Source organism: Suncus etruscus, chromosome 7 (genome assembly GCF_024139225.1).
Source record: "Suncus etruscus isolate mSunEtr1 chromosome 7, mSunEtr1.pri.cur, whole genome shotgun sequence".
NCBI classification, from domain to species: Eukaryota; Metazoa; Chordata; class Mammalia; order Eulipotyphla; family Soricidae; genus Suncus; species Suncus etruscus.
This window is the reverse complement of record NC_064854.1, coordinates 120,912,245-120,939,793: the sequence shown is the minus strand read 5'-3', so window position 1 is coordinate 120,939,793 and position 27,549 is coordinate 120,912,245. Positions and strand designations below refer to the sequence as shown.

The 27,549-nt window shown below is 46.9% G+C and overlaps 1 protein-coding gene across 1 annotated transcript in view; it reads left to right on the top strand.

The window, feature by feature from the left end:
• Positions 1–309: 309 nt before the first annotated feature.
• Positions 310–27,549, top strand: part of SMARCC1 (SWI/SNF related, matrix associated, actin dependent regulator of chromatin subfamily c member 1) — a 125,838-nt gene continuing 98,598 nt past the window's right edge. Inside the window, exons 1-4 of the mRNA XM_049777334.1 lie at positions 310–405; positions 10,261–10,380; positions 17,421–17,506; positions 24,651–24,732. Of these exons, the coding sequence (XP_049633291.1) occupies positions 17,433–17,506; positions 24,651–24,732 (156 nt within the window). The 5' untranslated portion in view covers positions 310–405; positions 10,261–10,380; positions 17,421–17,432. The remainder of the gene's footprint in view (positions 406–10,260; positions 10,381–17,420; positions 17,507–24,650; positions 24,733–27,549) is intronic.

The window sequence follows — 27,549 nt, the reverse complement described above, 5'->3', positions numbered from 1 at the left end:
ACCGCGCCGGCGCGCTGGTGCGAAATCTCGGCGGTTCAGGCGCCGGTCTCGCGAGAGGGCGGGCGGGGGCGCCGCGCCGGAAGTGGGGCGGCGGAGCTGAGGCGGCTGCGCGCGCGCGCGGGCGCGGGTGTGAGGAGTGGGGGGGACGCCGCGAGGGCCGGCGGGCGGGCGGGCGGGCAGGCAGGCAGGAAGGATTCGAGCGACCTGACGATGGCCGCGGCGGCGGCGGCGGCGGGCAGCGGCGGGCCGGGGGCCACGGCGGCGGCGGGCGCGGGCGGGGCGGCGGCGGGCCTGGCCACGTACCGGCGCAAGGACGGGGGTCCGGCCGGCAAGTTCTGGGAGAGCCCCGAGACCGTGTCGCAGCTGGACTCGGTGCGCGTCTGGCTCGGCAAGCACTACAAGAAGGTGAGGGGGGGCGCCCCTCCCCCACCCCTCCCCCTTACCCTCCCCCACGCCTCTCCCCCACCCCTCCCCCTTACCCTCCCCCATGTCCCTCCCCACCCCTCCCCCTTACCATCCCCCTTATCCTCCCCCACGCCTCTCCCCTCCCCCTCCCCCTTACCCTCCCCCACACCCTCCCCTACGCCTCTCCCCCACCCCTCCCCCTTACCATCCCCCATGCCTCTCCCCCACCCCTCCCCACGCCTCTCCCCCTACCCTCCCCCACACCTCTCCCCCCTTACCCTCCCTCAACTCTCCCCCACACCTTCCCCTCCCGCCAGCCTCTCCCCCCCCCCACCTTTATTCTCTCCCCACGAGTCTCCCTCTCCCTCTCCTCCACCGTGCGCCACGAGGGACAACAAAGGCAGGCACCAGGCCCGCCCAGACACGCCCCCCGCCCCAGGTCCACTAGGCGCGCTGTGCTGCTGGTCTTGCACCCCGTCACCCCTGGGCCCCCTCCCCAAGGGTGCGGATCTCTCTCTCTCTCTCTCTCTCTCTCTCTCTCTCTCTCCCTCTCTCCCTCTCTCCCTCTCTCCCTCTCTCCCTCTCCCCCTCTCCCCCTCTCCCTCTCTCCCCCTCTCCCCCTCTCCCCCTCTCCCTCTCTCTCCACCCCCCCTTTTGTTTAACTGCATTTTTTGTTGTTGGGTGTTTTTGTTTGGGTGACACCAGGCAGTGCTCTGGGGTTCCTCCTGGCTCTCGAAGCTCTGAAATCGTCGCTCCTGGCAGGCTCCAGGGGTTGGGACCCTATGGGATGCCCAATGGGATTCGGACTACCTTCCTTCTCTGCATGCAAGGCCAATCAGTGGTGGATGAGATTCTTTTCCAAAGGACTTAAAAGACTGCGATGTGTCGAGCTGGGAGGATCACACAGCTCCTGTTTGCTCTGGGAAGCCTTCCCAGAGACACCTATTTGTCATTTATTTCTCTTCATGTCCTTTTTAGTTTCTATGCATCACTTTTTGAAATGCTTTGGTTTTTGCTTTTTTTTTTTTTTTCCATTTGTTTTTTTTCCTACCTTCGGATCATAAGTTCTTTGAATACGTGGTTTTGGAATTGGAAATTGTTATCTTGTTTATAATAAGTTTTAGAGTTTTTCCCTTTATCTTAACATGTAGGAATCCTTCCCTGCAAGTTGTAATGGAGCTGACACTCTAAAATATCCTACACTTCAAATTTCTCTAGCATACTTTGTTTTCCTGTTTTGTTTTGTTTTTGTTTGTTTGTTTTTTTTTTGAGCCACATCCAGCGTTGCTCTGACTTTACTCCTTGGCTGCACTCAGGAATCACTCCTTGTGATGTTGGGGTACCATTCCAGGGATAGAACCCGGGTGGGCCACATGAAAGGCAAGAACCTTCTCTTCAGCCCCTAGCACTTTCTTGTCCAGGAGTTACTTCTGGCTTATAGCTCCCTCAGGGGTCACTCCGGGTGGACACTGGGAACCACATGGAATTCTGCGGAATGAACCCTGATCTGCCCCCTGCAAGGCAAGAGCCCTACCTGCCCTGCCACTTTTTAGTTCTGTCATTCCTCTTTGTTCTGCTTTGGAGCCACACTCGGCAATGCTCAAGGTTTACTTTGGCTTTGCCAGTGTTCAGTGATCACGCCTGTTGGGACCGTGTTGGGGGTACCTGGGACCAAACCCAGCCAGATGCAAGGCAAAACATCCTTACCCCCTGTAAGTGGGTATTCTCTGGCTCATCTACTTCAACTTCTAGACGCATCTGTTTGTGCCCCTTTTTTGAGCCACATCATTTGTGCTAAAGACTTAAGTTCCTGGTATTACACTTAGAGATCACTCGTGGTGGGGTTTGGGAAACCCAATGGGGTGCCTTGGATCAAACCCACATCATCAGCTTGCAAGGCAAGCATCACCCTCTGTTTTATTGTTCTGGCCCTGATTTAAATCCTCTTAGCAGTCTTAAATTACATACATGTATATATGTTTCTCTTGGGAACTTGGGTCCTGAGGATCAAACCTGGGCTTCCTCTAGGAAAAGTATGCATTCCAGTTCCTTAAACTAACTCTCAATGATAGGTATAGATATTATCTTTTGTTTTGTTAAGTGTTTTGGTTTTGGGTCACACCAGGTGATATTCAGGGGTTGCTCCTGGCTATGCGCTCAGAAATCGCTCCTGACTCTATGGACCATATAGGACGCGGGGGTATCGAATAGTGGTCCTTCCTAGGTGCAAGGCAAGCGCCCTACCGCTGCACCATCACTCCATCCCCAGATATTTTGGTTTTTGGGTCTTACCCAATTGTACTAAGGGCTTATTCCTGGTTCTGTGTGGCAGAGATAACCCTGACGGTGCTCAGGATACCATATTTGGTGCCCTGATGAAATTCAGATCATGCATGCAAGGCAGGTGCTTTAACAAGTATTGTTTCGACTCAGTGAAATTGACTTCGTTTTATATAGTATATGAAAGGAACTTGAAGCTACTTAAACATTTTTTTTTTTACTTTAACACCCAGAGTTAGCATTTTTACCCTGTTCATAATACAGTTGTTTCAGCCATTAAATGTTTCATCATCAATCCCAAACCAATGAAAACCCTTTTTGTTTTTGTTTTTGGGCCACACCTGGTGACACTCAGGTTACTCTTAGTTCTGTGCTCAGAAATCGTTCCTGGGGGCCGGAGAGATAGCACGGAGGTAGGGCGCTTGCCTTGCATGCAGAAGGACGGTGGCTCGAATCCCAGCATCCCATATGGTCCCCCGAGTCTGCCAGGAGCGATTTTTTCCTTTTTTGTTTGTTTGGGGGTGGACGGTCACACCCGGCAGCGCTCAGGGGTGACTCCTGGCTCTATGATCAGAAATTGCTCCTTACAGGCTTGGGGACCATATGGGATGCCGGGATTCGAACCACCGTCCTTCTGCATGCAAGGCAAACGCCTTACCTCCGTGCTATCTCTCCGGCCCGATGCCAGGAGCGATTTCTGAGCTTAGAGCCAGCAGTAACCCTGAGCACTGCCAGGTGTTTGACCCAAAAACAAAATTAACAACAACAAAAAAAGCGTTCCTGGCTTGGGGAACCATATGGGAAGCTGGGGATCGAACCCAGGTCTGTCTTGGGTTAGCCGCTTGGAAGGCAAATGCCCTACCACTGTGCTGTTGCTCCAGCCCCTATTTAATGAGTTTATTTAAATTTTCTTAAGGGGCTCAGACAGTAGAGGGGTTAAATTAAGGTCCTTCCTGGCACCACATGTCACCTGAGAACTGCTGAGTGTGGCACCAAACCACACTCCTCCTGTGGTCCCCCCAATACAATTAGGAGTGGCAGATTTATGACTTAATGAAGGTCTGGCTCCTCATCTCTTTTGGGGGGGTGGGTAGGGGACATACCAATTAGTGTTTAGGGTTTATTCCTGGCTCTCCTCAGAGATTACTCCTGATGACACTCTGGCGACCACGTGGACTATCAGTTGCTAGGGATTGAACCAGGTGTTTCCTTCTTACTATTTTTTTTTTTTTTTTTTTTTTGGTTTTTGGGTCACACCTGGCAGTGCTCAGGGGTTATTCCTGGCTCCAGGCTCAGAAATTGCTCCTGGCAGGCACAGGGGACCATATGGGGCGCCGGGATTCGAACCGATGACCTCCTGCATGAAAGGCAAACGCCTTACCTCCATGCTATCTCTCTGGCCCCTCCTTCTTACTATTTTTAAAATTTTTCCCTGCCCCTCCCCTCCTTTTTTAAATTTTATTTATTTTTGTTTTTTTCGGGCCACACCCATTTGATGCTCATGGGTTACTCCTGGCTAAGGGTTCAGAAATTGCCCCTGGCTTGGGGGGACCATATGGGACGCCGGGGGATAGAACCGAGGTCCTTCCTTGGCTAGCGCTTGCAAGGCAGACACCTTACCTCTAGCGCCACCTCGCCGGCCCCACCCCTCCCCTCCTTTTATTTATTTATTTAGTGGTTTTTGGGTCACACCCGGCAGTGCTCAGGGGTTATTTCTGGCTCCAGGCTCAGAAATTGCTTCTGGCAGGCACGGGGGACCATATGGGACGCGGGGATTCGAACCGATGACCTCCTGCATGAAAGGCAAACGCCTTACCTCCATGCTATCTCTCTGGCCCCCCTCCCCTCCTTTAAAAAAAAATCTGTTCTTGTGGACTGGAGGGATGGTACAGATAGCTTTCCTTGAAGGAGGCCAACCTGGGATTGATTCCCCGACCCTGTCTGGCTCCCTAAGCATCGCCAGGAATAATCCCTGATCATAACAGGGTGATTAAACCAAGAATTTTAAAAAGAACAACTGTTCTTGTTTTAGAGCCACGCTGATTGTGTTCTGGGATTATTCTTGGCTCTGCGCTCAGATATTATTCTGGTGATGTTCTGGGGAACCAACTGTGGTACCAGCAGTCAAAGCATGCAAAACAGTTGCCATACCTGCTGTACTGCATTTTGGTCTCCTGAAAACTACTCTTGTGTTTTTGGAAAATTTTTTGTTGTTGAAAAAATTCTGGGCCACACATTAACATGGAGCAGACAGGCTTTTTACCAGCCTTCGATTTAAAGGACATGTAAAATGAAGCATTTCACAATAACTTAAGTAAAGCGGAAGGCTATTTGATTGTGTTTGTTTTTGTTTGTTTGGGGTGACACCTGGCTCTGCTTATTTCTCCCTCTGTTCAGGAATCATTCCTATTAAAGCTTGAGGGAAAGTATGACGTGCTGGGGATCAAATTGGGGTCAGCAATGTGCCAGGCAAGCCCTTTTAACTAAACCTTGAACTATCTCTTTGTGTCCTTTGGAATGGAATGTTGATGCATTTGAGCATATTACAAATTTGAGGTACCCACAGATGTGAACGACTTCAGTAGAACAGATCATTGCATCAATGTTGAGGCTCTAGGTTCCATTCCCTGGACTGAAGGCCCCACCCCCGTCTCTGGTGGGGGTGTAATGATAGTGCAGGGGATTAAGGTGCCTGCCTTGTATGAGGCTGGCGTCATTTGATTCCCAGCACTGTACTGTTCCCCCCACCCCCAGCACTCTTCCAGAGTGATCCTTGAGGAGTAAGCCAATGAGCACTACAGGGTGATTCTGCTAAGAATACTTGGAATAGTTTTCTTTTTGTTTTTGGGCCACACCAGTGCTCAGAGTCACTTTTTTCTTTTTGAATGGTGGGGGGGGTATACCTAGCTCAAGGGCTGTTTCCATCTCAGTTCTCATGGGTATTGTGTTTAGAATTGATTTTCTGTGCTCAGAAATTGTTCCTGAAGGCTCGGGGGACCATATGGGATGCCAGAGATGAAACCTAGTTCTGTCCCTGGTTGGCCGCATGCAAGGCAAATGCCCTACCACTCTGCTATCACTCCCGCCCTGGAATAGTTTCTCTCAGTTTTTAAAACATTTTTGGATCACACCCAGAGGCACTTGTGGGTCACTGTTGGCTCTGTGCTTAGAAATCGCTCCTGGGGGCTGGAGAGATAACACAGAGGTCTGGTATTTGCTTTGCAGGCACACGGCCACCTCTGGAAGGGACCTCTGTTTGAGGAGCACAAAGCCAGGAGTAATCTCTGAGTGCCACCTGGTGTGACCTAAAAACCAAGAAAAAAATTGCTCCTGGCAGGTGTGGGGGACCCTATGGGATGCCAGGAATTGAGTTGGGTTGGCCATAGGCAAGGCAAACACCCTACCTTTGTGCTATCTCTCCGCCCCTTTGAAGTAGTTTCTAAGCTCTATTGGAGGGCGAGGGGTTTGTACCACATCAGGTGGTGCTGGGAGATACTCCTGGCTCTTTGAGATGCTTGGTGTGAGGATTGCTTCAAGGTTGTCTGCATGCAGGCGAGCACTTTAAATCCTGTGTCTTGCCAGTACAGACTGTTAACCTTTTTTTGTTTGGTTGGTTTTTGGTTTGGGGCCACATCTGGTGATGCTCAGAAGGCAGGGTTGGGGACCGTATTGGATGCCAGGGATCAAACCCAGGTCGATCCCCAGGTCGGCTGCATGCAAGGCATATACCCAAACCATTGTGTTATCACTCCGGCCCCAAAACTAGTAACCTTTAAAAATTATAGTGAGTGGGGGACAGCGCGATGGCACTAGAGGTAAGATGTCTGCCTTGCCAGCACTAGCCTAGGACGGACCCTGCCTTATCTGTGCTATCGCTTTGGCCCCCATTTTGGTTTTTGGGTCACACCCTGCAACACTCAGGGTTACTCCTGGCTCTGCACACTCAGAAATTGCCCCTGGCAGGCTCGGGGGGGAGCATATGGGATGCCAGGATTCGAACCACCATCCTTCTGCATGTAAGCAAATGCCCTACCTCCATGCTATCTCCGGCTCCCACTTCTGAGTTTAGAACAGTGAAACCTGGTGGTGCTGGGGGATTTGATGGGATTTGATGCTGGTGATGCTGGGATTCGTGGGAAGCAAGGCTAGTACTTTAATACCCTGTACTATCTTCCTGATTTTAACTTTAGACAAGTAAATATGATTTTCTTTTTGCATTTATTAGGAATTTCTGTGGTTAAAAGTAAAATACACTGCAATTTTGGGGTGGGGGAGAAGGATCAAAGTGCTGGCTCTAATATGTCTTGCATATGCTTTGATGGGCAGCACCACATGACACCCATCCCAGCACAGTTTGTCATGATACCTGGGCAAGAATCTGGGAGTAGTTCCCAACCACGGCCAGGTGTGGTTCCACCAGATGATTACTACCCTAGACTTTTTCTTCACCCCTCTCGATTTTTGGGCCCTACTCAGCAGTGTTTGGGGTTACTTCTGCCTCTGCACTCAGGAATTACTCATGGTTTATTTGAGAGACCATAAGAGAAGTCGGGGATTGAACTCTAGCCACCCACATGCAAGGCAAACGCCCTACCTGCTGTTCTATAACTGACCCCATCCTAGCTTTTCTTTTCCCCCTTCGGTTTTTGGGTCACTCCTAGCATCGCTCAGGGGTTACTCCTGGCTCTACGCTCAAAAATCGCTCCTGACAGGGTTGGGGGACCATATGGGATGCCGGGATTCCAACCACTGTCCTTCTGCATGCAAGGCAAATACCCCACTTCCATGCTGTGTCTCTGGCCCCAGTCATCCTAGCCATTTTTAAGTGTATATGTATTGTTTGATGCAGAAGGTACCATTTTATTATGGGTCACACCCAGTGGTGCTCCAGTTACTCCTGGCTCTGTGCTCAGAAGTTGCTCCTGGTAGGCACGTGGGACCATATGGGATGCCGGGATTTGAACCACCATCCATCCTGGGTCGGCCGGGTGCAAGGGAAGTGCCTTACCGCTGTGCTATCAATCCAGCCCCAGGAATTTTGTTGTATTTTGTTTAGGGTTACACCTGGTAATGCTCAGGGGTCACTCCTGTTTTGGGGTCAAACCCAGGTTGGCAAGTGCCAAGTGTTTGTCTTACTCAGTGTATTTACTGTATTGCCCTGTATCAGTAATTTTTTTTTTTTTGGTTTTTGGGCCACACCCGTTTGACGCTCAGGGGTTACTCCGGCTATACACTCAGAAATCGCCCCTGGCTTGGGGAGACCATATGGGACGCCGGGGGATCGAACCACGGTCCCTCCTACGCTAGCGCTTGCAAGGCAGACACCTTACCTCTAGCGCCACCTTCCCGGCCCCCCTGTATCAGTAATTTTAAGGGCAAAATGGAGACAGTGGTCACACTCCGTCTTAGTTGCTGCTTCAACGGGGGAGATTTGATCTTTGGGGTGACTTGATAATGGATCCAAAATGATTTGGAACCACTTTGATTCCTGTATCTGGGACTCTATCTGGGGTCAGTGGCCACAGTGTCTCCAACTGATGTCCCTGTAGCCTTATCTTCCTTAGGGCAGCAATAGGTGGTTAGAACTCTTAATCACAATTTAGGGCTTCAAAAATATCCCAAGGGGCTGGTTAGAGAGAGCATAGGGGTTAAGGAGCTTGCCTTGCTTATTGCAATACCCAATGCCAAGTAAAACCTGCCAAGCACTGCCAGGAGTCACCCCTGAGCATCACTGGGTGTGGTTTCCCTGCATCCCTCCAAGAAAAATCTTGTAAAAAACTTTTGGAAGCTAGGTCTTTTTTTTTTGTCTTTGGGTCATACCAGTGGCACTTAGTGGTGGCTTTGCGCTCAGAAGTTACTATTGGCTGGGCTGGAGAGATAGCATGGAGGTAGGGCATTTGCCTTGCATACAGAAGGATGGTGGTTCGAATTCCAGCATATCATATGGTCCCCCAAGCCTGCCAGGAGTGATTTCTGGGCATAGAGCCAGGAGTAGCCCCTGAGTGCTGCCAGGTGTGACACCCCCCCTCAAAAAAATAAACAAGTTACTGTTGGCAAGTTTTGGGGGACTTATGAAATTCTGGGGCCAGTTGGTCACATGCAAGGCAAATGTCTCTGGCCCGAAGCTTGGTCCTTTTTTTTTTTTTTTTTTTTTTTTTGGTTTTTGGGCCACACCCGGTAACGCACAGGGGTTACTCCTGGCTATGCGCTCAGAAGTCGCTCCTGGCTTGGGGGACCATATGGGACGCCGGGGGATCGAACCGCGGTCCGTCTCCTAGGCTAGCGCAGGTAAGGCAGGCACCTTACCTCCAGCGCCACCGCCCGGCCCCGGTCCTTTTTAAGAACCAAGTTAGTTACACAGCATCACTTCTACTTGATCTTAACATTTGAAGAAGCTATTGTCTTGAAGGATGGGCCTCATTAAATTAAAGAAGGAATATGCCCAACCTTTTGATGAAGAGTATTGAAGTGTCTGTAAACCTGTGCTTTTTTGGAGCACACCTGACTGTGCTAAGGATTTACCCTTTGAGGCACAGGTGCCATGGATTAGAACTGGAGTTAGCAGGATGCAAGGCAAGCACAATCTGTTACACAAACTCTGAACTTGTTTTAAAAGCAACACAATCTGTTACTTGGCACAGTTTACTGCCATTGGTCCCACAGAGGCGCACTAGCCGATAGGTCTCATTCCATTGCATCATCTGCTTCAAGGTTGTGGTCTAGAGGTTCACCACTTAATTTAGTTTGTGCTAATGAAATGACTTGGGTTTGTTTTCTTGGGCATGGTTTTTCTCGTTCTGAAGTCAGGTTATCTCTTCCTACTGTCCCCAATATTGTTCTATGTTTTGGGGACACACATCTGATGGCTCGCAGGGCTTACTCCTAACTGTGTTCAGGGATAACTACTGGTGGGGCTCAGAGTACTGTATATGGTGCCAAGCATCAAACTTGAGTCAGCTTATGTGCAAAGCAAACACTTTACTTTCAGGATGTACCTTACTGTACTAACTCTCCCTGCCCCATAATTTTTGTTTTTGCTTCTTTACAGCAGAGGACTTAACATTAGATATTTAGACTTAATTATTTATTTATTTTTGGACCACACCCGGTGGTGCTTAGGACTTATTCCTGGCTCTGCATTTAGGAATTACTCCTGGCAAGCTAGAGGAACCATATGGGTTCCTGAGGATCAAACATAAGTTGGCCATGTGCAAGGCAAAGGCTCTATCTGCTGTACTATTGCTCTAGCCCTTTGCCTTAAACTTTTTTTTTTTTTTAGTTTTTGGGTCACAACCCTCGGTGCTCAGGGATGACTCCTGGCTATGCGCTCAGAAATTGCTCCTGGCAGGCTCGGGGTGTGTGTGTGTGTGTGTGTGTGTGTGTGCGTGCGCGTGTGCTGGGATTCAAATCACCATCCATCTGCTTGCAAGGCAAATGCCTTATTGCTGTGCTATGACTCCGGTCCCTGCCTTAAACATTTTAAAAATGTCTTGGTGCCAGTACTCAGTAGGAATGAGCATTGAAGGTAAGTTATCTTCTGAACTGTTTTCTCAGTTTGAATCTTATCTTTTGCAGTATGTTCATGCGGATGCTCCTACCAATAAAGCACTGGCTGGGCTAGTGGTGCAGCTTCTCCAGTTCCAGGAAGATGCCTTTGGGAAACATGTCACTAACCCAGCTTTTACCAAACTTCCTGTAAGTACATCAATTTGTAACCTTGTGGCAGCCTTGATTCTGGGTGTAGCTTATAGCTTTTTTTTCGCAGTTGCTTTCTAGCCTAAAGAAAAAAAGGATCCTCAACAGAATTTCTGCTGCAGAATTTATTGTATTTTGTTAAGTTTTGGGGCCACATTTAAGTGGTGCTCAGCTTGCTCCTGTCTCTATGCTCAGGGCCACTCCTGGAGAGCTTGAAGACACATCATAAATCATAATGTCCACTGTGACATCACAAAGGTGAATTATGACAGTGTAGTGTTCGCATTCTAATGTCCATTGTGATTTAACAATGGTAAAATATGGCCTCATAGTTGTGGCCCATCATAATGTGAATGTGTCTTCACAACCATGAATTATCACCTCATAGTTGGGGTGCGTCATAAATGGATTCTTCGATGTCACATTTATGAATAATGACATAGTTTTGTGGCGTTAGGATGATCAATTGTAATCTCATAGTGATGGTGTATCATAAAGTACCTGTGACATCTGAACTGTGGATTATGACATCATAGTGATCTGTACCATAAAGTCCATTGTGACATCACAACCATGAACTCTTGACAGTTTTGTGCATTCAGTATTCTTTGTGACATCATAATTACAGATTATGACCTCATCATGGTGGCCCACTTTAAAGTACACTGGAGGATATAATCATGAATTATGACCTCATAGTTCAGGTGTTTTATAATGTCCCCATGACATCACAGTGTTGAATTATGACCTCACATGGTGCATTATAAATGTATTCTTTGATGTCACAACCATGAATAATGATATATTTTTGAGTGCTGAGGATCAAACTCAGTTTGTCTGTATGCAAGGCAAGCACTCTACTCACTACTATAACTGGTCCCTGTATGTATGTACACATTTTATTTTACTTTTTGGTTTTTGGGCCACATCTAGCAATGTTCAGAGGTTACTTTTGGATCTGCACTCAGGAATTACTCCTGGCGGTGCTGGGGGCCATCTGGGATGCCGGGGATCGAATCTGGGTCAGCCGTGTGCAAGGCAAACTGCCTTGCCTGTGTAAGCCCCTCTTGTAGAAATTTTTTTGGTGGGCTGGAGAGATAGAGGTAAGGTGTTTGCCTTGCACGCAGAAGGATAGTGGTTTAATCCTAGCATCCCATATGGTCCCCAAGCTTGCCAGGAATGATTTCTGAGTGTAGAGCCAGGAGTAATCCCTGAGTGCTGCTGGGTGTGTCCCAAAAAACAAAAAACAAAAAAAAAAATTTTTTTTTTTTTGGTGCTGGGAATTGAATCCAGGGCCTCAGGTATGTGAGATGTGTTTTACTCAAAGTCATATCCTCAGTCCCTTCTTTTGGCTCTATGCTCAGAAATCACTCCTGGCAGGCTCAGGAGACCATATGGGATCCCGGGATTCGAACCAATGACCTTCTGCATGAAAGACAAACGCCTTACCTCTGTGCTATCTTTCTGCCCCCTCTAAGTCCCTTCTGTGTTTTTGTTTTAATTTGGGCCAGGCCTTTGTTTGGGGCTACTTCTGGCTTAATGCTTTGGTCCCTTCTGGCTGTGGTGGGGAACCATGCAGTGCTGGGTTTGAACCCAGGCTTTAGTACATGCAAGGTAGTGCTTCAGCTCATTGAATATTTTTTCTCTTCAATATCATTTATTTTTGTTTTCTCAAATATATAATGTGGGTTTTCTGGGGATTGATCCATACCTGGTGGTGCTCAGGACCTAGTAGTCCTGACTTTTCGCCCAGGAGTGATCCTTGGGAGTGCTCTGGGTACCATTTTTGGTGTATGGAATTCCTTAACTCCTGTACTAGCTCTCTGACCCCTGTTGATATATTTTCTTTAATTTTTACTTTTGTTCACCCAGCCATTCTCAGGGGTCACATCTGACTCTGCACATTTTACTCCTATTGGCTTATTGGTAATATATATGATGTCTGGGGATCAAACCTGGGTTGGGTACTTGCAAGGCAAATACCCTTCCTTCTGTACTGTTCTCTGGCCCCTGCTTAAATTCATTTGTAAAGGATTGTCAGTTTTTTTGTTCGTTTTTGGGTCATGCTCAGTGGTTCTCAGATGTTACTCTTGGCTCTCCACTCAGAGGTCACTCGTGGAATTGCTCAGGGAACCATATGAGGTGCTCTGGATTGAATTTGGGTAGGCTACATGCAAGGTAAATGCCTCACCTGCTGTACTATTGCTTCAGCCCTTAGTATTTTACTTTTTATTTATTTATTCCTCCCTTTTATATTTTTGGTTTTGGAGCCATAGCCAACAGTGCTTAGGGATTACGTTTGATTCTGAACCCAGAGATCACTGTTGGCTGGTGACTGAAACTGAATTGACTGTGTGTGTTGATAGCTTACTCCTGACTCGGTATTGTCTCTGGGGTTGCTCTAGCTCATTGTTTGGGGCATCAGCATAGGGTTAGGAGTAAGTCTTGAGCCCCCATGCTTATTCTTTTAAAATTTTTAAAACTAATGGGAAGTACTTAACTGCATATTTCGTATCTTGTTGAGCTGTAAGGTATATTTGTTAACTTAGTTCTGAGTTAAAAATTAAGTCAGAAATGTCACAGAACTGAGGTGTTGCTGATGTACAAATCTTTCTTTGCTAAAAGTGCTCACAAGAACACGAATATGGGGCCAGAGAGAGAACATGGAGATAGGGCGTTTGCCTTGCATGCAGAAGGACAGTGGTTCGAATCCTGGTGTCTCATATAGTTCCCTAAGCCTGCCAGGAGTGATTTCTGAGCGTTGAGCCAGGAGTAACCCTTGAGTGCTGCCAGGTGTGACCCATTAAAAAAAAAACAACACACAAGATGTGGAAAGAGCAGTCCAGCTGGCTATCAATGTCCCCAGTGGTCCCCAGTGCCAGATGGCACTATAAGGAAAGTAAATCACAGTTGTCAGGCACGTTGTATTGTGTTTATAAGCCACAAAACTGCCAGAGGAAAATAAGGTTAGAGAAGCCAGGGAAATAGCTGAGGGTGCCTGAGTGCATTCGTTGCTTGACTGTGGCCTGGGTGGCAGTCTGGGTTTGATCTGAGCACTGCTGGACCAGTCCTGGAAATTCCCAAGCACTGCCAACCATGGTGGCCCCTAGCCAGATTAGACTGAGACAGCACTGAATTATTGGTCCAAGGATTGCACTGTTTGCTTTAAACATTGCTTGGAGGCCAAAAGTCTTTAATTCAGGGGGCTAGAGAGTGTACTGGCTAAGATGCTTGCCTTGAGTGTACCTAGATTTGATCAGGGACATCCCATATGACCCCTTTCCCCACAGCACCACCAGGAGTAATTTTGAGTGCAGGGAGAATTGCCTGGTGTAACCCAGTACTTTCTCCTATTTAAAAATAAAATTTTTTATTAATATTAAAAACTTCTAGGGCTGGACAGATAACACAGTGGTAGGGTGTTTGTTTTGGAGGCAGCCAACCCAGGACAGATGGTGGTTCAAATCCCAGCATCCCATATGGTCCCCCAAGCCTGCCAGGAGCGATTTCTGAGTGCAGAGCTAGGGGTAACCCCTGAGTGTTACGGGGTGTCCCAAAAGCCCCCCCCCAAATTAAAAGCTTGTATTTTCTCTTTGTTCAGATTCACTAATATTTGGGGGAGTAGGGGTAGGAGGAAAAAGGTGCTCAGTGCTTACTTTTGGTTCTGTATTTAGGAAAGCAGAGTTTGGGGAAAGGTACTCAGGATCAAATTGGAGTCATATATTTGAAAGGCAGGCAAGCACTTTGTGTTTTTTTTTTTTTTTTTTTGGTTTTTGGGCCACACCCGGTAACGCTCAGGGGTTACTCCTGGCTATGTGCTCAGAAGTTGCTCCTGGCTTGGGGGACCATATGGGACACCGGGGGATCGAACCACGGTCCGTCCAAGGCCCGTCCAAGGCTAGCGCAGGCAAGGCAGGCACCTTACCTTTAGTGCCACCGCCCGGCCCCCAGGCAAGCACTTTGACTTGTGTAGTATCTCCTGCCATAACATGGCTTCTGAGTACTGTTGAGGATAGTCCTATAAGTTCCCAAGCAAGCCAAGGTAACCATGTGGCTCCTAGCTAGATGAGACTGGAGCAGCATTGAACTGTTGTTGGTCCCAGCATGTACTGTTTGCTTGGAGAGATCCTGAACATAGCCTGTGTGGTATCTTTTTTTTTTTTTTTTTTTGTGGTTTTTGGGCCACACCCGGCAGTGCTCAGGGGTTATTCCTGGCTCCAGGCTCAGAAATTGCTCCTGGCAGGCACGGGGGACCATATGGGATGCTGGGATTCGAACCGATGACCTCCTGCATGAAAGGCAAACGCCTTACCTCCATGCTATCTCTCCAGCCCCTGTGTGGTATCTTGATAATTTTTTTTTTTTTTGCCACACCTGTCTCTGTACTCAGATATTTCTCCTGGCTGTACTCAGGGATGCCTGATAAGGGATGACTGATTGAACCAGGGTGTTGGTCGAATGTAAGGCACTGCCCTCCCTGCTGTACTACTGTTTATGTTTCTTTTGTTTTTGCTTTTGTTTTTGGTTTTAGTTTTGGTTTTTGGGTCACACCCGGCAGCACTCAGGGGTTACTCCTGGCTCTACACTCAGAAATCGCTCCTGGCAGGCTTGGGGAACCATATGGGATGCCAGGATTTGAACCACCGTCCTTCTGCATGCAAGGCAAACAAACGCCCTACCTCTGTGCTATTTCTCCAGCCCCTGTTTAGCATATTAACATTTACTACATTTACTTTATTGTGCTCTAGAGCTCCAGGTTGTACCCTAACACACATGATTCCCAAAGTACCATGGTACTTTGTATTTTCAGGTAGCTTTTTTTTTGTTTTGTTTTGTTTTTGGTTTTTGGGTTATACCCGGCAGCACTCAGGGGTTACTCCTGGCTCTCTACGCTCAGAAATCACTCCTGGCAGGCTCGGGGGACCTATGGGATGCTGGGATTCGACCTGTTATCATCCTTCTGCATGCAAGGCAAATGTCTTACCTGCGTGCTATCTCTCCAGCTTCTGGTTTTTGGTTTTTGGGCCACACTTGGCAGTGCTTAGAAATTGCTCTTGGCAGGCTCAGGGGACTACCATGTCAGATGCTGGGGATTGAACCCAGGTCAGTTCTGGTTGGCTTTGTGCAAGGCAAATGCCATACCACTGTGCTATCACTCCAGCCATCGGGTAGCTTTGTTTATGGGAGTTTAACTCTTAGGAACTAAAATATTCCTTCCCTAATTATTATAATTATTGTCATTATTATTTTGCTTTTTGGGCCACACCTAGTGGCTCTTGGGTTACTCCTTGCTCTGTCATCATAATTGCTCCTGGTAGTCTCGGGGGACCATATGGGATGCAGGGATTTGAACCACCATTGATCCGAAGCATGCAAGGCAAACCCTCTACTGCTGTGCTGTTGTTCCAGCCCTCAAAGGCAGTTCCAACAAAATAAGTAGTGTGATTGAATGGGCTATTTTGGGACATAGTAAATGAGTTACTTTCTGAGTCTATCTCTGACACTTTGGAATTTCTCCTTAGCAAGTGTGACTGACCTCGTTGCTGGGAATTTGCTGAACTTCAGTCTAGTGTAATGGAGAGAGGGAGTTGGATGACTTATTCGGCTATTTTCCTTAACTGATTCGACTGACTGTGCTGTGGACAATGAGTATTAGGGTAAAGGAAATAAACAATCAGTTCTGAGAAAAGGAACATGGGCTGGCTGTTGATTTTATAGTTGTTCCCTGCAGAAGATTCACAGTGCCGGAAGCTGGGGTTTCAGGGCCACACCTGATGGTGCTCAGGAAACCACCTCTGGTGGTGGGGATTGAACCCCACATCTGCTTCCAAGTATATTATATTCTGTATCTCTGGGCCTTTTTAAAATTTCACTGGAGTTTTTTTTTTTCTAACAAATATATATATCTGGGCCCGAATAGATTGCACAGCGGTGTTTGCCTTGCAAGCAGCTGATCCAGGACCAAAGGTGGCTGGTTCAAAACCCGGTGTCCCATATGGTCCCCTGTGCCTGCCAGGAGCTATTTCTGAGCAGATAGCCAGGAGTAACCCCTGAGCACCGCCGGGTGTGGCCCAAAAAACCAAAAAAAAAAAAAATCAGTATAAATAACCTTTTCTGTTTTTTGCATAGATTGCCTACCTTTTTGTTTTGTTTTGGGGTCATACTGGCAGCTCTTGGGTTCTGAGTGTTTGGCACTCAGAAATTGCTCCTGGCAGGCTCGGGGGACCATATGGGATGCTGGACATTGAACTTGGGTCAGCTGCGTGCAAGGAAAATGCCCTAACTGCTATGCTATCTATCTTACCCCTAGATATCTACTTTGTTAGCAGCTCTGTGAATTGATTTAGTGACTACAAAAATGAATATTTTTCAGCTTTCTGTGACATTAAAAATACTAGAAAGAATTAAATATTTAATGAGGAAGGTCTGAAGGCTGGGGTAATACTTTGTTTTGTTTTTTTTGGGGACAACACTTAGTGATATTCAGGGTTTCCTTCTGGCTTAGGAATTATCCCTCTTGGGACAGATGTCAGGAATTGAACTCTGGTCGAATCATGTGCAAGGCAAGTGCCCTACCTGCTGTACTGTCATGCTTGCTTGGCTGGGGTAATAGTGTATGTTATTTTATTTTTTTGGTTTTGGGGCCACACCCGGTGGCACTCAGAAGTTACTTCTGGCTCTGTGCTCAGAAATCATTCCTGGGTAGGCTTGGGGTACCATATGGGATGCCAGGAATTAAACTTGGGTGTGTCCCCGGTAAGCTGTGTGCAAGGCAAAAATGCTCTACCACTGTGTTATTGCTCCAGTCCCATAAATCTTGTTTATCCACAGACTATTTACTTAACTAATGTTGTTATTTGAATTAAAAACAATTTTTAAAGTAACTGTAGGAAGTCTTATCTCTATTTGTTTTAGAAAATATTTAAGGAATTACTAAATTAGCCATTGTTTGTATTTTTGATTGTATAAAATTAAAATTCAGGCATGAGTAATTTTGGTAGAAACTTTGTTTTTCTTATATATGACTTGTCTTGTTTTAGGCAAAATGTTTCATGGATTTCAAAGCTGGAGGCACCTTGTGTCATATTCTTGGGGCTGCTTACAAGTATAAAAATGAACAGGGATGGTAAGTTTTTGCATTGGTTTTCATGTGTTAATATACTTAAGTGATTTAATGTTAAATCCTTAGATTGTGACAATTCTGTGAGCACAGTATTACTATTTTCTATTTTCTAAATTCCTAATTTACTTCTTGGCAACAACCTAAAAGAAAACAGTGATTACATTTATTAGGAGATTATTTCCCATATTGATAATTGGTTAGACATTATTAGCAAATAGCAGGTGATTTACTGTGAAAGATGTGTTTATTTTTACTTAAATTGCCATAAAACAACTTTTTTGTTTTGTTTTGGGGCACAATGGTAGCACTCGGGTTATTCCTGGCTCTGAGCTCAGGAATTACTGCTAGCTGACTCGGTCGGACTCTATGGGATGCTGAGGATTGAACCCAGGTCCCAGATGTGCGCAGGAACCTATTCACTGTACTATTGCTCTAGCCCAGGTAGCATTTTTAAATGTAGAATTGAGCCGGGCTCAATTGAGCCTTTCTCAGGACCCAAACAAAAAGAAATCTAGCTCAGAAGGGTACCAGTTGCTGAGGGCACTGGTGGAGCTAGCTTGAGCATCTCTCTTGTTCCTATTGCTTATTCTTGGGGGTGGGGGGGTACACGCAGCAGTGCTCAGAGGTTATTTCTGGCTCTGCACTCAAATTGCCCCGGAAGGCTCGTGGAATAGTGGTACTTAATTCTTTATTTTTGGGAGGGAGTATTGGGAAGCATAAGCAGCAATGCTCATAGGTTTTTTCTGGCTTATGCACTTAAGAATTATCCTGGCGGACCTTATAGGATACTAGGGATCAAATTTAGGTTGGCTGCATATACCCTGCCTACTGTAGGATCTCTTCAGCCCTCAAATACTTACCTCTTGATGCTTTTCTTTTCTTTTTTTTTTTTTTTTTGGTTTTTGGGCCACACCCTGTGACGCTCAGGGGTTACTCCTGGCTATGAGCTCAGAAGTTGCTCCTGGCTTCTTGGGGGACCATATGGGATGCCGGGGGATCGAACCGCGGTCCGTCCTAGTCTAGCGCAGGCAAGGCAGGCACCTTACCTCCAGCGCCACCGCCCGGCCCCTGCTTTTCTTTTCTTTTCTTTTTTTTTTTTTTTTTTGCACCACACTTGGCAATGCCTGGGGGCTCCTTCCAGCTGTTCAGGAGGCCATCCAGTGCTAGGGAATGAATTTAGGCTTCCTTTATGTAGACCATCAACGTCTTAGACTTATTTTTTTTGTGTTTTTGGGCCACACCCGGTGATGCTCATGGGTTACTCCTGGCCATGCACTCAGAAGTCACCGTTGGCTTGAGGGACCACATGGGAACTTGGGGGATCTAACCACGGTCCATCCTAGGCTAGCCCTGGCAAAGAAGAAGCCTTACCGCTTGCGCCACCACTCCTGCCCCAGCTTAGACCTTTTTTGTTTGTTTTTGTTTTTGGGTAGCACTGGCGGTGCTCAGGGGTTACTCCTGGCTCTGTGCTTAGAAATCGCTCCTGTCAGGCTTGGAAAACCACATGGGAAACCAGGAATAAAACCACCGTCTGTCCTGGATTGGCCGTGTTCTCTTTCCAACCCCAGCTCAGACTTTTAAACTTGCTCTTTAGCCCTTTTATTTTGTTTGTGGTTTTGGGCCATATCTGGTGATGTTCAGAGATTACTCCTGACTGCACTCAGGAATTCCTCCTGGTGAGGACAGAGGACCATATGGGTTGCTGGGGCTTGAACCCAAGAAGACTGTCTGCAAGGCTGTATTGTCACTCTAGCCTTTTTCTTTTTCTTTTTTTTTTTTTTTTGTGGTTTTTGGGTCACACCCGGCAGTGCTCGGGTTATTCCTGGCTCCAGGCTCAGAAATTGCTCCTGGCAGGCACGGGGGACCATATGGGCGCCGGGATTCGAACCAATGACCTCCTGCATGAAAGGCAAACGCCTTACCTCCATGCTATCTCTCCGGCCCCCTTTTTTCTTTTTCTTTTCTTTTTTTTTTTTTTTTTTTGATTTTTGGGTCACACCCGGCAGCACTCAGGGGTTCCTCCTGGCTCTACGCTCAGAAATCCCTCCTGGCAGGCACAGGGGAACATACGGGGTGCTGGGATTCAAACCACCGTCCTTCTGCATGGAAGGCAAATGCCTTATCTCCATGCTATCTTTCCGGCCCCTTTTTCCTTCTTTTGGATTTTGGTTTTTGGGTCACATCCAGCGGTGTGCAGGAGTTACTCCTGGCTTGCACTCAGAAGTCACTCCTTGCGGCCTGGAGAGATAGCACAGCGGTGTTTGCCTTGCAAGCAGCCGACCCAGGACCTAAGGTGGTTGGTTCGAATCCCAGTATCCCATATGGTCCCCCATGCCTGCCAGGAGCTATTTCTGAGCAGACAGCCAGGAGTAACCCCTGAGCACCGCCAGGTGTGGCCCAAAAACCAAAAAAAAAAAAGAAATCACTCCTTGCAGGCTCCGGGGGCCATATGGGATGCCGGGATCCAAATTGGGGTCCTCCTTCCTACGTTGGCCACATGCAAGGCAAATGCCTTCTTTGTGCTATCACTTAGGCACCCTTTTGTTTTGTTTTGTTTTGTTTTTGGGCCATAGATAGCGGTCCTCCGGTTACTCCTGGCTCTGTGCTCAGAAATCGCTCCTGGCAGGCACAGGGGACCATATGGAATGCCAGGAATCAAACCCAGGTCTTCCTGGGTTGGCTGCATGCAAGGCAAACGCCCTACTGCTGTGCTATAACCCCAGCCCCAACGTTTTTCTTCTTTGTTTTTTTTTTTTTTTTTTTTTTTTTTTTTTGGGGTCACACCCGGCAGCGCTCAATCCTGGCTCCACGCTCAGAAATTGCTCTTGGCAGGCTCAGGGGACCGTATGAGATGCTGGGATTCGAACCATTGACCTTCTGCATGAAACATAAATGCCTTATCTCCATGCTATCTCTCCGGCCCCTGATGACAGAGACCTCCCTGTGGGTGCTTGTTGAGCTGATTGTTCAGGGGCTGCAAGGAGCTATCCCTCCAGTGTTCAGGTTCACATTGGGGGGGCATGTGATGCTTAGGATTGAAATGTGTATGTACTAGTCATATGCTCTACCACTTGAGCTGTATCTCCCTGCCTCTTGTCTTTGTTGGATTCCAGAGCTTCTATTTCAGTGGTGAAAAGTGGGTGCTTTGTGTTTAGTTACGATATTCTGGTTCAAGAGTAGTGGAGGTGACTTAAAGTTGTTTGGTGGGTCTAGTTTCGTTGTGTTTGTGCAGTTTGTACTTTTAGACTTTTTTTTTTTTTTTTTTGGTTTTTGGTGTTTGGGTTACACCCGACAACGCTCAGGGGTTACTCTTGGCTCTACGCTCTGAAATCACTCCTGGCAGGCTCAGGGGACCATATGGGATGCCAGGATTCGAACCACCTAACTTCTGCATGCAAGGCAAGCGCTTTACCTCCATGCTATCTCCCTGGCCCCAGTTTTAGACTTTTTCGTTTTTTTTTTTTGGTTTTTGGGCCACACCCGTTTGACGCTCAGGGGTTACTCCTGGCTACGTGCTCAGAAATCGCCCCTGGCTTGGGGGGGACCATATGGGACGCCGGGGGATCGAACCGCGGTCCTTCCTTGGCTAGCGCTTGCAAGGCAGACACCTTACCTCCAGCGCCACCTACCCGGCCCCGACTTTTTCGTTTTTGTTTTTGTTTTTGGGCCACACCCGGTGATACTCAGGGGTTACTCCTGGCTATGTGCTCAGAATTCGCTCCTGGCTTGGAGGACCATATGGGACACCGGGGATCGAACCGCGGTCAGTCCTAGACTAGCGCTGGCAAGGCAGACACTTTACCTTTAGCACCACTGCCCGGCCCCCAGTTTTAGACTTTTTCTTTTTTTTTTTTTTTTTTTTTGATTTTTGGGCCACACCCGGCGTTGCTCAGGGTTACTCCTGGCTGTCTGCTCAGAAATAGCTCCTGGCAGGCACGGGGGACCATATGGGACACCGGGATTCGAACCAACCACCTTGGGTCCTGGATGGGCTGCTTGCAAGGCAAACGCCGCTGTGCTATCTCTCCGGGCCCAGTTTTAGACTTTTTCTTTTTTTTTTTTTTTTTTTTTGGTTTTTGGTTTTTGGGCCACACCCGTTTGACGCTCAGGGGTTACTCCTGGCTATGTGCTCAGAAATCGCCCCTGGCTTGGGGGGACCATATGGGACGCCGGGGGATCGAACCGCGGTCCGTTCCTTGGCTAGCGCTTGTAAGGCAGACACCTTACCTCTAGCGCCACCTTCCCGGCCCCAGTTTTAGACTTTTTCATGAGAACATGCAGGCAGTCTTTTGGGCCACATCCAGTGATGCTTGAGTTTTTTTCTTGGTCCTGTGCGTCGGATTACTTATGGCAGGGCTTGATAAACATATGGGGTGCCAGAAATCAAATCTGAGTCAACTGAGTATGTGTCAAGCAACTTACGCTCTGTGTTATCACTCATTCTTACATTGTAGTATAAAAGTTAAACGAATATGGGGCTGGAGCAATAGTACAGCGCAAAGATGCTTGCCTTGTGTGAGGCCAATCTTGGATGGACCCGGGTTCGGTTCCTGGCATCCCAAATGTCCCTGAGCCTGCCAGAAATAATCTGTGAATGCCACGAGGTGTGGCCTCAAACAAACAAAAAGTTAAACTAGGGCCCGGAGAGATAGCACAGCGGTGTTTGCCTTGCAAGCAGCCGATCCAGGACCAAAGGTGGTTGGTTCGAATCCCGGTGTCCCATATGGTCCCCTGTGCCTGCCAGGAGCTATTTCTGAGCAGACAGCCAGGAGTAACCCCTGAGCATCGCCGGGTGTGACCCAAAAACAAAAAACAAACAAACAAACAAAAAAAAGTTAAACTAATCCAGTACTTTATGATTGAGAAATACAAATAAAAATTCATATCATTAACTAGAACATATGAATTAGTAATTGATTCATATTAATTAAAGATACAGATTTAGAAAATTATGATTTAAAAAAACTTGTTTCGTTTGGTTATAGGAGTGACTTTTAGAGTTTACTCCTAGTTCAGTGTTCAGGGAATGCTTCTGGTAAGCTCAGGGACCTTATGGGTATGAGATTGAGCTTGTAAGGCTAATGCCCTACATGATATACTGTCCTCCTGCTCTGTTTAATTCTCTTCTACATTGTTTTCTTGTTTAGTTTATCTTCTAAGTTCTGAATTTGATTCTTTTTGTTTTGTTTTGTTTTTTGGGCCACACCCGTTTGATGCTCAGGGGTTACTCCTGGCTAAGCGCTCAGAAATCGCCCCTGGCTTTGGGGGACCATATGGGACTCCGGGGGATCAAACCGTGGTCCTTCCTTGGCTAGGGTTTGCAAGGCAGATACCTTACCTCTAGCGTCACCGCACTGGCCCCGATTCTTTTGTTTTGGAGCTGCACCATGAGATACTCAGGGCTTACTCCTGACTCGCTTGGGGGACAATATGGAATGCTAGGGATCAAATCTGGGTAAGCTATTCGCAAGACAGGTGCCTTACCCATTAAATACCATTGGCCTCCGACCCAGTTCTGTGCTTGGAGTTGCTCTAGGCTCATGATGGCAAACCTATGGCATGCGTGCCAGCAGTGGCACTTGAAGGCCTTGCAGCTGGCACCCAGGAAGGTCCGCAATTAAGATATGCGGCATATGCTGCATAGTTTTTAGATACTAAATTCTTGTTATTAAGGTTTAATTGACGTATTGGCACTTTTGAGGAAATTCTTTGGTTTTGTGCGGCAGTTTGGGCACTTGGGCTTCTCTAGGCAATGTGCATGTAAGACCTTGGGTTCCATTTCAGCCCAGGGAGCTCACTCTGAAAGGCAGCGGCTGTGGTGGTGGTGGTATTTCATTCTTTTTCTTTTTTATCTTTGGGGTACACCCTGCGATGCTCAGGGATTACTTTGTACTCGGATTACTTCTGGTGGTGCTTGGAGGACTATCTTAATGGATGATGAGGCTCTAACCCCTGGTTGGCTACTTGTAAAACAGTTATTGTTTCATCCATGGGAGAGAGATTTCTTTTTGGTATTTGGGCTATAGACAGCAGCACTCAGGTTATTCCTGGCTCTGTGCTCAGAAATTGCTCCTGGCAGTTCGATGTCAGGAATCAAATCCAGGTCCGTCCTGGGTTGGCTGTGTGCAAGGCAAAAACGCCTTACTGCTGTGCTATCTCTTTAGCTTTGAGAGAGGGATTTCTAAGCAAATTATCCTCAAACTCACAACTGGCAGAATAGATTTTTTATTTTGGTTTGTTTTGGTTTAGTTTTGGTTTTTGGGTCATACCCGGTTATGCTCAGAGGTTACTCCTGGCTCTTCACTCAGGAATCACTCCTATTGGTGCTTGGGACCATATGGGCATGTTGGGGACCAAACTGGGAACCAGCTGTGTGCAAAGCCAGTGCCTTACTTGCTCTGTTTAATCTCTTTGGCCCTCTCTCCCCAAGTTACTTATATTTATTGTAAATACTTATCCTACTAGTCACTTGTTTATGTAGTTACTGTCTTTAGATTTATTTTATGTTTGTGCCATAAATGTAGATTTTTCTCCCCAGGGTACCCACTGTGGTATTTAACACTGAAGTTCATCTTTAAAAACAACAACAACAACAGCAACAAAAAAAAATGAAGGGCCGGAGAGATAGCATGGAGGTAAAGTGTTTGCCTTGCATGCAGAAGGTCGGTGGTTCAAATCCTGGCATCCCATATGGCATCGCCTGAGCCTGCCAGGAGCGATTTCTGAGCATGGAGCCAGGAGTAACCCCTGAGTGCTGCCGGATGTGACCCAAAAACAAAGAAACCAACCAAAAAAACAAAAACAACTATTTATTGATTGGTTTTATTTTAATTTCTTTTTGGCCCATACCCAGCAGTGCTCAGGGTTTACTCTGGGGGTCCTTCCTGGGGTCTGCTGCATGCAAGGCAAATACGCTACCTCTGTTTTATCTCTCTGGCCCTGAAGTTCATCGTAATGTCTTAAAATTTAATGTTTCATTAGGTATAGTCTATCTATATTTATATTGAGTAAATACCCTCTGAAATTTTGTAATATTCTATTGTAATTCCCAAATTGTTCCAGTTTATTAGTGTGTTAAATTTTAAAACCTGATAATTACTTTTGTTTAAAGTGGGAGACAAATTAATTGAAATTTTTTTTATTTTAGGCGGAGGTTTGATCTACAGAATCCATCCCGAATGGATCGTAATGTTGAAATGTTTATGAACATTGAAAAAACATTGGTACAGGTAACTCAGAAAGTTATCTTTTTTTTTTTTTTTTTTTTTGGGCCACACCCGGTAACTCTCAGGGGTTACTCCTGGCTATGCGCTCAGAAGTTGCTCCTGGCTTGGGGGACCATATGGGACACCGGGGGATCGAACCTCGGTCCGTCCAAGGCTAGCGCAGGCAAGGCAGGCGCACCTTACCTTTAGCGCCACCGCCCGGCCCAGAAAGTTATCTTAGTACAATTTTTTCTTTAATATACTTGAAGTTCTTCAACTATCTATTAGGTTGCCAAAAATATCAAAGAACCAAATCATCTTAGATATGTTTTGTTTTTAGGGGTTTTTGGAGATATAGAGCTATAAAACATGACTAAAACGTGTTAATTATTGATCTTGGCATTAGGGACTGAGCATAGAGCACAGGCTGAAGCCTAGGATTTGACTCTTAGTATCTACTGGTCACCACTTGGGGCCAGTCATGGAGTTCTGATGACCAAAAGTGGGAGAAAGAAAAAGTATTTGATGCTTAGTATACCTTCATTAGCAGTAGTGCAATGTCAAAAGAGAGAAAGGGAAGGATGGAGAGAGGAGTATTTGTAAATTTTATGTAAATTTTATGGTTATCTATAAATATATATTTTTTTCTTTTCAAGTAGATAATGACAGAATATTTAATTTTTTCCTATTTATTTGGTAATTTTTGTTGTTTGTTTTGGGGCTATACCCCAGTGGTGTTCAGCGCATAAAACCGGATCTGCTATGTGCGAGGCAAGTGCCTTACTCAATGTACTATTGCTCCAGCTTCTTGATTGGTAATTTTTGAAGATTGCTGAGTTAATCTTCTTGGGGACAGATAGTTGGTAAACATTCAGCTAGACAGGATCAGAGATGACTCAGTGTCCTAGAGTTCAAGTCTGACGTCTTTGAAGCTGAACTCACATCTGCAGACCCCATCTGCAGTCCTCCCACCCTGGCCAGATGTAGAGGGCTCCGGGCTTAGTACTATAAAATATTGGTCCTGCACTGCTGAACAGAACATTATTGGGAGTGGCTTCTATTCTCCAGGACCAATGGGTATGACCCCTAAAAGAAATTTACGCAGTATTATTAATTTAATGCTGGAAATATGTCTCAAAACTGTTAGTGGGAGAACTGGGTGTTTTTGTTAGTTTGTTGATTGATTTGTTTTGTGCTTTTTTGGTGAATGTTAATATTACCCTTCATTTTACCTTTTTTGGGTGGGTCACACCTGGTGACGCTCAGGGGTTACTCCTGGCTGTGCACTCAGAAATCGCTCCTGTCTTGGAAGAGGACCATATGGGACAACGGGGGATTGAACTGTGGTTCGTTCTCGGTCAGACGTGTGCAAGGCAAACACCCTCTAACTGCAACACCACTTCATCTCCCCTTCATTTTAATTTTTTATTTTATTTTATTTTTTTGCCATACCTAAATGTGCACAGGACTTACCTGAGCTCAAGGATCACTTCTTTTTTTTTTTTGGTTTTTGGGCCACACCCGGTGGTGCTCAGGGGTTACTCCTGGCTGTCTGCTGAGAAATAGCTCCTGGCAGGCACGGGGGACCATGTGGGACACCAGGATTCGAACCAACCACCTTTGGTCCTGGATCGGCTGCTTGCAAGGCAAACGCCTCTCCGGGCCCTCTAGGATCACTTCTTAGGCTTGGGGAATCATATGTGGTGCCAAGGCTCTAACCTGGGTCTGTTACATGGAAGATAAACTGTACTATGCCTCTGGCCCCTCCTGTGTATCTTTTTTTTTTTTTTTTTTTGCTTTTTGGGTCACACGTGGCAGCACTCGGGTTACTCCTGCTTGTATGCTCAGAAATTGCTCCTGGCAGGCTCGGGGGACCATATGGGATGCAGGGATTCAAACCACCGTCCTTATTCGGTCAAGGAAAATGCCCTACCTCCATGCTATCTCTCCGGTCCCTCCTATGTATCTTTTTTTTTTTTTTTTTGGTTTTTGGGCCGCACCCGGTTGACGCTCAGGGGTTAATCCTGGCTGTCTGCTCAGAAATAGCTCTTGGCAGGCACGGGGGACCATATGGGACACCGGGATTTGAACCAACCACCTTTGGTCCTGGATCGGCTGCTTGTAAGGCAAATGCCACTGTGCTATCTCTCCGGGCCCCCTATGTATCTTTTAACCAGTGTTACTTACATGATTTGGTGTTGGGAAAATGAAGGCCCAGGGAGTTAGCTACAGTGAGGGACTGGAGCTTATGATGTTTTTATGTGAGGATCCAAATCCAGCCTCCAGCTCCTAATGGCCCCAAACACTGGTGGCCCCTAACCATCACTCAGCACAGGAAAGTGATGCCTTCCATGTGATAGGATGAGAGTATATATCTGACACCATTTCACATCATGGTGTAGAATCTTTAGTGCTGTCTGTGCAATCCCCAGTGCTAGAACACTGGAACTAGAACCCTTGGAACATTGGAAGCATGTCTAGGTTCCCCATCCCCTACCCCTATATTGTAATGAGAGCAAAGGAAAATAAATTAAGAATTAAGGGCCCGGAGAGATAGCACAGCGGTGTTTGCCTTGCAAGCAGCCGATCCAGGACTGAAGGTGGTTGGTTCGAATCCCGGTGTACCATATGGTCCCCCGTGCCTGCCAGGAGCCATTTCTGAGCAGACAGCCAGGAGTAATCCCTGAGCACCGCCGGGTGTGGCCCAAAAACCAAAAATAAAATAAAATAAAAGCAACCAAGTCTATTTTGGGGCCGGGAAGGTGGCGCTAGAGGTAAGGTGTCTGCCTTGCAAGCACTAGAATAGGACGAACCGAGGTTTGATCCCCCGGTGTCCCATAT